Source organism: Lepisosteus oculatus, chromosome 2 (assembly GCF_040954835.1).
Source record: "Lepisosteus oculatus isolate fLepOcu1 chromosome 2, fLepOcu1.hap2, whole genome shotgun sequence".
Taxonomy (NCBI): domain Eukaryota; kingdom Metazoa; phylum Chordata; class Actinopteri; order Semionotiformes; family Lepisosteidae; genus Lepisosteus; species Lepisosteus oculatus.
The window spans coordinates 77,067,571-77,078,729 of NC_090697.1; the positions used below are offsets into that span (position 1 = coordinate 77,067,571).

General features: G+C 50.0%; 1 protein-coding gene across 1 annotated transcript in view; it reads left to right on the forward strand.

The window, feature by feature from the left end:
- Window positions 1–10,733, forward strand: part of ptpn18 (protein tyrosine phosphatase non-receptor type 18) — a 35,119-nt gene extending 24,386 nt beyond the window's left edge. The window contains exons 13-18 of the mRNA XM_015367426.2: window positions 886–977; window positions 3,281–3,657; window positions 5,624–5,655; window positions 6,495–6,525; window positions 7,776–7,865; window positions 8,867–10,733. Coding sequence (XP_015222912.2) covers window positions 886–977; window positions 3,281–3,657; window positions 5,624–5,655; window positions 6,495–6,525; window positions 7,776–7,865; window positions 8,867–8,940 — 696 coding nt within the window. The 3' untranslated portion in view covers window positions 8,941–10,733. The remainder of the gene's footprint in view (window positions 1–885; window positions 978–3,280; window positions 3,658–5,623; window positions 5,656–6,494; window positions 6,526–7,775; window positions 7,866–8,866) is intronic.
- The last annotated feature ends 426 nt before the right edge of the window (window positions 10,734–11,159 follow it).

The following is an 11,159-nucleotide window of genomic DNA, read 5'->3' on the forward strand; positions in this document are numbered from 1 at the left end:
GTGCATCCGATGTTTTTTATGAGATCATATGACTTGAGTATTTAATGAAATCTTGTGGCTTGATCAGTCATTATTATACATCTGAGTGAAGTACCCTTATCAAGAGTACACACCACTGTTCCCGGCCAGGATTTGCACCCACAACCTGCTGGTTATCAGTCCAGAGTTCTAACCAGAACTACACTCTGCGGCCCCTAGCCAAACTACTGAAGAAAACCTTGTGGTTTGACCACAAACCAATTGTTCTGCAATGTCTCTTCTAGGTAATTTCAGAGAAAAATGATAAACCCTTCAGCACTGCCGCTTAGAAGAGCCTGACTTACTATCAAGTCTACAATCTAATTTGGTGATAAGATAATTTCCTGCTAATGTTCTTGTAGCTGTGTACTCTATATCTGCCCTATACAAAACTCTGCATTTTGAATACCGTCGAGTGTTAAAAGATGCCTGGCCCAAATACGGGAGGCTAGACACCTGCAGATGCGAGTGGCAGAAGGTTACAGCTCCAGCCAGTCCGAAACTGGTGATGCTGAGAGAGAAATCAGTCTGTCTGCTGGAAGGTAGAATTCTGAAGTAGACGCGTCTCTCTGGGCACGAGCTCCAGGCTGATTTTTGCTGACACGTTTTTTAAACTTTGTGCCTAACTTCCCCTTCTGTGCTTAAAAAAAAAAACCCATAAACCTGATAGCAGCGGGATGAGGAGCCCAGACTGAGATCAGGCAGGAAATGAGCAGAGCCGCCAGCTTCCTCTATGCAAAGCAGCTGCAGGTTTTACAGCAGACTAAGAGCTGCAGGGGAGGGTTCAGATCTGACTTTTCCTCCTCGGTCGCAGAGAAAGAAGCTCGTCAGTCTGCGGGGTCTTAACAGAATGCCCTGTGCCCTCAGGACAGAGCCCCCCTGTACGACAATGTGGACCCAGTGACGAAGGTGCAGAAAGGCAGCTCACCCATCAGGAACAACGGCCTGCAAACCCCAAGGTAGGAGAACCTGTGCCGCACGGCAGCTGCCGTGGCTCTGCTCCGCTGAGGCAGGTGGACTTGCTCCTCATGGCCACTCCTGCAACGTTCACGAGGGCTAGACCCCGGCAGCAGAACACCAAGCACACCGAGGAGCACGCACACACACTGGCATCCCGCCTTGTACCTCACACCGGCAGGGCATGGAGCAGAAGCATCGGGAGAAAGTTGAACGGTGTGCAAGAAGGGTGTGTGCTAGCAGAGGGGAGGAGGGTGTAATGGCAGAGCACAGCTGCATTGCTGCTTGCTGGTAGTGGAGCTCTGTAGTTGCTCAGATATCCCTTGTACTCTACAGCTATGGACAGTCTTTCATCTAGCTAGTATAATCGGTGGAGTCGACTGACGCATGATTACTGCACTCCGGGAAGAGTCTGGAAGTTTGCAGGGTTGTTTTCACCTTCCTGTTCGTAAGATAACACGCTCTCTGCCTGCGTGGGTATGTTTCAGTCAAACTAGACATATGGGCTCAACTGTGGTAAAATAATGGCAATGGTGCTCACACAGTGGAGAGATTGATAACTGAGAATGCTGTTTAAAATAAAGAGCAAGGAATGTAGTGTAACGTGTGGTTGTAATGAGGGTAGGGATTCACAGTACAGATAAAACCGCCTCTTTATTTTCTGCATCACAGCTCATGCCAGGCAGTACTGACACAGGTGCAGCAGCCTGAGGAACACGGGGCTGTCCTTGTACAGCACACTACAGCTCCTTTTCTTAATGAAATAATCACGTTTATCGCCTGAGATTGAGAGGAGAAACTCAGGGCTGCGTCTGTTTTCTCTGAATAAGACCGTATGATGCCTGAACACAAAGAAAAGCTGGGTCACACTTAATCTTGTCACGCAGAATTCGTTTTCCATATGAGAGGTAGAGGAGTCATCACAAAACAAGAAGCTGACCCTCTAAAAACAGCAATTCGTCTATTTTTATATAAATCAGACCAGGCTGACTGTGATGAGCTGGGCCATCTTGTCTTCAAATTACGTGAAATGTCTGGAGCATACGGAGTTCGACTACACTTAGAATAGTGTAGAATGCATTTTTGTGAATGGTGCTTTTAACACGAATTGCCCCATTGCGTCTCTTTCTCATCTGTGTTGACAAAACCAATAGTAAACTCAAACTGCACACTGAGACTGTGGCCGTGTTCAAGTGCCAGGTGACTGTCGCCCTGCGGGGCATGAAAGGATGTCCAGGTGAGAACTCCTTCACATCAGAAAAGCCGCCGAAGAATGAAACCAAACGGAGGCGGTGTAATTAGTGGGGTTCCACAGGGATCTGTGCTACGACCACTGCTCTTCTTAATTTACTAAAACAAAAACTAGATTTTAGTATAGTTGGCAAACTAGCCAGGTTTTCAGACAATAACAAAGAGGATTAGTAATCACTGCAGAAAATTCAAAAAGACTTTAATAAAAGTCAGAACTGGGCAAGCACCTGGTAGGTGATGTTTAATGTAGACAAGTGCAGGGTCTGACAGATAAATACACTATGTTTCCAAAACAGGAAACAATGGGCTGGGAGAGGCTGCTTATGAAAAGACAGGTGTTCGCTGTGGTACATCATTTACATCTTCTAGACAATGTGGTGAAGCAATAAAAAAGTCAAACAGGATGTTAGGATGAAAGTTAAAAGGACAGAATTTTAATCAGGGGACTTTCCTTTAAAATTGTACATAACTGTACAGTGCACTAGTAAGACACCAGTTAGTTTGCTGTGTACAGCTTGGGTCACCAGAACAAAGACTTTCTGCTCAGGAATCAGTCCAGGGAAGGGCAACCAGATATATCCTGGGGCTTGAAGGGAATGGCAGTCAGGTCCAGGTCTGCATTGCTGTCGCTGGTCTTGCTGCTGTTTCTGATGCAAAGCAGATTCTTAGGTGGTAAGCGCAGGGCCTCCCTCAGGCACCACTATCACCTTATAATCCATTTCATGAACAGGGGTTGAATTGATACTCTCTTCATAATTATTTCACCGCGATAAACAGATAATCTGCGGTGTATGTTTAAGCTTCTCCAGTTTCACAGGGGCGATGAGGTTAGGCCAGGGTATGCATCATCACTCTGTTGTCTGCAGAACCTCCGTTCAATGCAAACTTATCAATAGTGGAATCTAGATGTCGATAGAAGATTATAATGGGACATCACGAGCTCGTGCAGAACGAGCTCGAGCTGTCACCCAGGTGGTTTTCTTCTGTGGTTCCCAAGATGGTATTGTGCAGCGTCTTTGACTTGAACTCCACTCACGCGTTTGACCCTTTGCAGAAAAGCTCCTGTGAAGCCTCAGACTTCAGCGCCCCCCAAGGGTCAGAACATGAACGACACCTACGCCGTGGTAAACAAGCGCAAGCCCCTCCAGCCCAGAGACCCTGCTGCCCAGCCCCCCAGTCCCTCCGACGGCCTTCCCATGGTGCACCACTACGACAACGAGCCCCTGGTCTCGCTCAGACCCAAGAGCGCCCCCGCGAATGTCCTCTACAGCACCGTCAAGCCCAAGCCCAAGGCCAGGTTCGTCGGCTCGCCGACCACACTGCCCACGCCACTCTACGACACAGCGGCGCCGTCCAGTCAGAGACAGGCGGGCGGGGCTTTCCTCCTGGCCTCCCCCGTCTCGGACCCGGGCAGCTACGACTTCCCTGGGGGTGAGTGTTCCTGGGCGCTCGCGTCCGCTCGGGGCCAGATCCACCGCCGGGGTTCCAGCCGGGCCTCGATACTGTGCGCGAAACACCACGCAACTCCGGCACCTCTCCCCCGCCTGCTGTGTGTTTGCACCTGCGCCGTGCTGCCCCATCCGAGAATTCCTCTCCCCCGGCCTCTCCACACGTCCTGCAGCCAGAGGGCTGCTCCCCAGCCGAGCGGGCTGAGCAGGACCTCACCTAAAAACCCACTGTAACATCCTCAAAGGCATCTGCTGTTTTGGGTATTATTTTGTGAAATAAGAACTAAGCGACGGGTGGGAAAAGCCTGTAGAATGAAAAGGCCTGTGACTGTTCTGTTAGCTCATCTTTCCCTGGGTCCATAGGTGCAAAGAAAAGCTCTGTGCAGCAGTGTGCAGCTCAGTACAGCTGCGTGCAGGTCTGTGCAGCTGCGTGCAGGTCTGTGCAGCTGGCTGCACTGCAGATCTGGCACGAGCTGGGTGCAAACTCCTGAGGCTCCCTCCTCTCTCTTGCACCACCCTGCTGTGTGACAGTTAGCATAAAAGTGCCTACGAAATGGCCTCCTGCGTCACTTCTCAAACTGGGTGAAATCTGCCAAGTGCTTCAAAATAATGTGGCAACTGCTGGAGGCAGGGAAAAAGCCACGAACACGTTCCTACTACTTCACCACAGACAGTGCTCATACCGCAGGTGGTCAGAGGGTGCCTGGTTACATCCTCTTCATGTACAGCACAGCTTCCTGGCACTGCAATGGGACCTTATTGTACAGCAATCTCAGCCTAGTTAAATCCAATTGCTTCTGTTTATCACCAAACAAATGTGTTTTTTGGGGTAAACAGAGGAAAAGCAGGCGCCTGTAGGGACTGGCTAGCTGCTAGGACCTCCAGACTAACAGTACACCTTGGCCAGGCCATCAGGGCCACAGCAGTAGACACTGAGCCCTGGTGCTCATGAACCTGGTGCTCTCTTGTTATCCGGTACGAACTACATCTGTCCTCCCTCATCTCAGCGGTGCAGCAGTGCGAATGGCCCGACAGACACACGCCTGGTCCCCAGGCTGTAGTGCTGTAGGGGGCTGTAGGCTGGCCCACCTTCTGAGAGGGTTGTAGTGGGGAATCAAGCTGATTGCAGTGCAGCTCCATTCAGCTGGGAGCAGATGAAGAAATAGAAAAGGCCCAAATATCTATTTTTTAAAATGCTCAAGATTCATGCTTTAGATATTTTATTACTAGTTTATCCAGGAGGCCAAAAAGTAACATTGCTCTGTAACACACAGAACAACCATAGGAGTCATTCAGCCCATCTAGGTTGTTCAGCTGGTAGTAACCATTTCTTTAACAAAACTGTGCGTAAAGAATCATTTCTAAATGCGCGTCCCCACCCAGGATACCAGGGCCCCCGGCCTTCAGCAGCTGTGTGTGGTTTGATCACACTCTGCACAGCTTGTTTACTGCGAGAGATCTCGCTTCTCTTCCTCTGACTGTTTTTCACTTCCCTCTGAAACCTGCTGGCCTTATCTACGGAGTCGCTGCGCATTGCAGGCTGCAGAAATCTCAGCCGTCTTTTATCTCCCAGAGTGCCGGTTACATCTGGGCCGCAGGTCATCCAGACCAACTCACCCAAACAAGCACGAGCTGACGGGTTTGCTTCCAGCCCGGTGCCACACATTTAAAAACGGGAGCAGGAGGTTATTGCATAATGCGGAACATTTCGTTCTCGCTTTGAAATTTCCAGTTTGTTTTGCTGCCCTGGCTTTGAGAAATAAACAGGAACCTGGACTGAAAATGAAGGGTCTATTTTGAAACACAGGGTGCAAAGAGGGGAATGAATGAGTCAGCATGTTACTGGCTCTGTTCCTGAAGTCACCAGGCCAAGACTTGTGTGTGCAAAGAAGATATTCATTTTCAAGTTGGTCACTTTTTTTCTTTCCTTCTTCTTTCCTGTCCTACAGGTGTATCTGAAAGCCTGAGAAGGGATCAGAAGGTAAGTGCCGATCTCTCCTGTGTTTGATGTCATATGAGTGTTTTAGCGCTGAAGACTGGTGACGTCTGCCCATGTATTGCATGTTCGTAATTTCCTTTCGAAGCTGCAAACTCAGTTAAACTGCAACTGCTAGCATCCTGTGCACGTATTTCTCAAGCTTTCTTTCTCAGCTCGTTTCCCTGCCTCTGCAGAGCCCCGTCACCCTTTTAAGTCAACAGCAGCAATGAAGTGTGAAACATTAAGATATTGCCACAAACCCAAGATGCTTTGGCTGTTCTGTTGTTTTTCTCATGTGCAAGAATCCTCCTGGTGTCCGGAGTGGAGGTGTGAGTTCTCTTGTGATGTTTGCGTCGGGCTTCTTTAAAGTGGTCTGGCGCTTGGGTGCGAGAGAGACTGGCCTTTCTTTCTCTTGAGAAGTTCTGTTTTTTTTTTATTTTCTCCAGGGGTTATAATCCACTGTTGTATCTTCTCATGCTGTACGTCCAGCCACAATTCCGTGTGCTGAGTACATCCCAGCTTGACTTCCTCAATAATATTCACTGATCCCAGGGGAGAACAGCCCAGAGGTCAAAGCTACTGTGTGATCAAATCACCTGCAGGATAAAATGACAGAATAACTTGTATTTTACCACCACTGATGCAGACAAAGTGTAGACCCTGAACTGAAAATCTTTATAGTTACATTTACCGTTTGGCTGACAAACGGCTGATCTCATCCCTTGGCTGTGAAGTGGAAATATGAATGAAGTGTGAACTGGTCCCTCGGCCTAAATATGATTTCATTCCACTCCAGGGCTGCAGCATCACTATAATCTCATTTTATTTTGTCTTCCTTTCAGGCGCTTAGCTCCTACACAGCAAAAAAGAACTGTAAGTTTACATTTCCTTTCATTGTTTTGTGTGAACTGGTTGAACTGGCCCTTGTTCTTCTAAGTACTGTTCGTTTGTAGTAGTATATTATGTCTCATGTAATCAACTGTCAGAGACATTCTATGTATGTCTAATTTTGAAACTATTGGGTTAATTGTTTAGTTTGACTATTCAGGTTGGACCAAAAAGCAGGAGAAACAAGGTCCCCCAGGGTCTGAGTTTGACACCCCTGATCAACACTATGATAAGTTAATCGGTAACAACCCTGACGAGCTGTTGTGTTGAGATACAAGTAAAATCTGTATAATCTCATTTTAAACAAAACATTTAAAAAATATGGAGAAGGAAGCCAGCTTGAACAGCGTTGAGCTGGGTGCTCATGGAGGGATGCAAGCAGTCACAGTGCAGGCCAGTGAAGGTCTGAGACGAGTTTAATTGTAATGAAACTAGACGCTTCCGGAGAACACCGAAGGAGACACACATGCAATTCCCCGATTGCAACAGTGTTACAGAGGTTTTTATAGTCTGAGTCCAGCCGTGTTATTACATGAATGGGGGTTTAAGAGTCCACATTCTACTTATGGTCCAGCAGCTATTCTTGATGATATTGTCCTGACTTTCAGCTATTGCTGTGGTGTCGTGTGCAACAGCAGGTGTCTGTTCCAAATTCACTCAAGCCAGGTCAGGAGCAACGACCCCAGGCCCAGATTTCTACAGTCGCCATCCTTTCAGAAACCCCCCTCCCCCCCCAAAAAAAACAGTGTTTCAGCTCTGTAGCCATTCCCGCATGACTGGACACGTCTTTTACTGTTCGTCTCAAGGGCCCTCGCTGGCTGTCCCTGTGTGCCTCCGTCAGGCTGACCGCTGGACTGGCCTGTGATGTGTTTGACAGCCTGCAGCCCCTTTGCCCTGTTACTGTGTGTGGATCAGCAGCACGCTGCTCCGGGCCTGTAGTGCAACAGTCCCACAGGTCTGCCTCCCCAGCCAAATAGCCCGCGCAGAGTTTCAGCGGGTCTGGCTACATTAGAGTGCAGTTACGTAAATACAGTCTGCGGACAGAGGGACAGTCTGACAGCACTATGGCCCTGCAGGAGTGTGAGCGGGCGCAGATTTGGCCCGGGACAGGAGCTGTGTGGTACCGTGTGCAGAGAGATCCAGCCTCAGTCCTGCTCAGTCTCTGCCAGGCAGCGTCCTCAAGCCCGGCCTCCACAGGGGCCCCCTCCTGACGTCCTTCTTGTTTATCTTCCCAGTGGAAAGCCCTGCGTCCACAGATGATGACTATGAGTACGTGTCCAGTACCAGGAAAGAGGACACGGACTACTGCACCGCCAACGGCCTGGGTATTGTGTTCCTCTCCGCGGTTCTGAGAGCGTTAAGTCGCAGAATATGGTTAGACGTGTCGTGGCAGGTGTTGAAGGTGTAGAAGTGTTCTAGTTTTCTAATGGAAACTCCACACAGGAGTGCTGTCTGATTCTGTTTGGCATTGCCGAGTCATGGGAGTCCGACAGTGCTGACTCACGAGTGGCTTGGGTCAGGGCATTGGAAAGCGCAGAGATGAGAGGAAGCTGTCTTGCCCATCTTGCTCAACTCATTGAAGTCGGAGTCCCATCGGGATTCTCGCCGAGTGACTCGGCACTCTGAGCATGACGCGGCCCTTCACTGTATTTTCACCCCGCCCACTGGCCCTCACTGTCAGCAGGATCTCAGGCTTCCCGTGCTCAGGGCGTCTGAACGCTTTGCTCACCCAAGAGTGCACAGCTTGGCTCCCCAGTTAGCCTCAGACTAGCCTGCATCACCATTATCAGGTGAACGTGATAATGAAGAGCGCCCTCTTGAGGAGGGGTGACGATCGTGACACCCAGCTTCTTTCTTAAAACAGAAGGCTGTAAGATGGGCTGAATTGCCTCCTCTTGTTTGCAATCTGTGATAGGGTTTTACACCCCCGACAAACACTGAATCAGTGTAATCAGTTCATTCCAATCCCCTTCGAACACACTTCCTGTTCAGATCAGGAAGTGAGCGTTAGCTACATTCAGTTTAAATGACAGCTGCCGATCTCCTGAAAGTCTCCGGTGAGAGGAACTGGTCTGTGTGCAAACGGCTTCTGGGGTTGATGCAGTGAAGGGCAGTGGGAATTGTGTTTTAATCCCAGCCTTGATCGCTGAAACCATTGGCACATGCTGGGGCTGCTCACAGAAGGAGGGAGAGTGTGCGGGTGAGAGAGGGTGTTATGTGAGATTTTTTCTGGCACTTCCCAAGTGGTTTAAGAGAGCAACTGCCGGGCCAGTGGCACTGATGGGCTTCCTGATTAAAACAAGCTCCCACCTCTCTGTCCCTTCAGGGTTCAACTGCCGGATCAAGAAGCCGAAGGGACCCCGGGACCCTCCGGCCGAGTGGGGCCGGGCGGAGCGATAGACGTTCCTGCACTTGGGACTTCGGAGTCGGAGGGGAGGAGCTGCTGAAGTCCCGGAGATTTCACGCCACGCCTCGTGACTCTCCTTCCTCCAGGAACAGTGCAGCGTGGACCTCCGACAGCCCACAGCTTCTCCCTCTGATCCTGGGAGCCAGGGCCCACTGGCCCGTCCTGCCGACACGAATGGGATGCACGGCCGGTTGGGCCCTCTGTCCCAGCAACAGCTAGGACGGGGAAGATTTAGCCACGCCCCTTGGACAGCCAGTAGCACGTCTCCTCAGGGAGAGCCATACAACAGCGTGAGCGCTCCCTGCATTCAGCTGCACAGCTGGAAGACCTGTCTGAGACACGCAGGAGCTCTGCGACGGTCCTCAGACTCTCACGTGTTCCAGGACAGAGGAAGGGTGTGCAATTAGGGCAGATTCATTTCACATTCATTTTCTAGATCAGTGTGGCTACAAACATACACGAGTGCCTGGGTGCGTGTTCTCGATCTCCAGGAGCACAGCGTGTGGTGTGGCTCATTCACAGAGCCCCCTTCCGTAGTCTCCAGAGTTCTGGGAGCACTGGAAGGGACAGCGTGCTCTGATTCGGTCCTGTCCGCCTGGACCGCGTGACGGGACTCTGGACTCCAGAGAGGAAGATGGTGCGTGATTACTGCAGGGCTGGAGCTGAGACACACGCCGCTCGTGTGCCGGCTCAAGTCTCCCGCTCAGTCCTGCGTCAGAGCTCTGTGTGGATCGGGAAGGCACGCCGGGAGAATGTGTGATGTGTGGGTTGCGAGACAGTGGCCGGGGAAGAGGCACGGTCCGTGCTGAGAGAGAGAGAGGGGAAGTGAGGACATAGCCTGTTGCTTGCATTAGCTTCCGAGCAACATACGGACAAAACTCCAAATCTGACCAGCTGTTTCTACAGCGTCAGGCTCTGCAGTTACTGAACACCACGTGCATATGCCAATCACCCCTCATACTCAGTGAACACCCCCGTTTCTCTCTGGCCTCTGACTATCACTAACCCCAGAAGCACTCTCAATCAACGCTGTCTTCCTTTAGTGTTGCTGTACAAGTGAGGATCTTCATGCTTGGCACAGCATATCGGAATAGAAGCAAGACAGTTTAAACAAGGAAAGCTGAATCCACCTCTAAATATTTATTTTGATCTCAAATGTATGAAACTGAAGTTCAGACAGAATATAAGAATGCTTTTACTATATGGCCACATGCGTCAGTGTGTGTATTGTAGAGTGTGTTAGTTTGAATACCTGTGTCGATGTATAGATTCAGACATTAACGTCAACGGCGTCCAGCGGTACGAGAGCCGGCCTGTGGACGAGCTGGAGAGAGAGAGGGTGAAAGATGGAGAAGGAGGGGAAAATACAGGGGTGACAGACAGATGAAGAAACGGCAGGGAAGGAGGATGAGAGGGGGAGTGGGGAGGAAGCAAGTGCTGAATTGTTGAGAACAAAGAGACGCGACATCAAATCAGATGTGACCCAGTGTGGCAGAGTGAGCTTCACTATCGCCACCCCCATCCTGAACCTGCGGTCAACTACAATCTTGGCTGAAATTCTCCTTTAGGCTAAAAGGGTCTATTTTAGAGTGATGAAGAATTTTGCTGTGATCCCAGGAGTCTTGCTCGTGGCGTTCGTAGCCTTGTCCAGCATCGTCTGCAGCGGGATTAAAAAAATACATGTGGGCTGTAGTCATTATTTTTGTTTGGGGGAAATGTTTCTGTAAATAGTTCTGGTGTCATTTTAACTTGTGTCGAATGTGAAATATATTGTTAATGAAAACTAGTGATGCTGTAAGTCAATAGTCTAATCTTAGACCCGCCTGAATGACTGAGGTGAGCTCGAGGGCCGCACGGGCGTGAAACTGAAGCCCCTACCCGAGACCTTGACACCCGCCCGGACCAAGCCCGAATGGTACTGCCAGATTTGAAACCCGAACCCCAAATCGGTCCCTCTCTTTTCCTCTCGGGGCGAGTAGACACACCTGCACAAACGGAGACAGATTCCCACAGACGCAGTTTTACAATGCTTTGCTCGGCTGCTCTACGCTTGAGTTGATAGGCAGACAAGGCCGTGCGCTGAGACAAACTGGTATTTTATAAACCTGTAATCCTTTTGAAAGTGGGGGACAGTTGATAACGGTGATAGGCCTACTAAAAGAGCAGGTGCTGTAAGCAAGGTGAATATGCGTGCAGGCAGTACTGGTTTCAG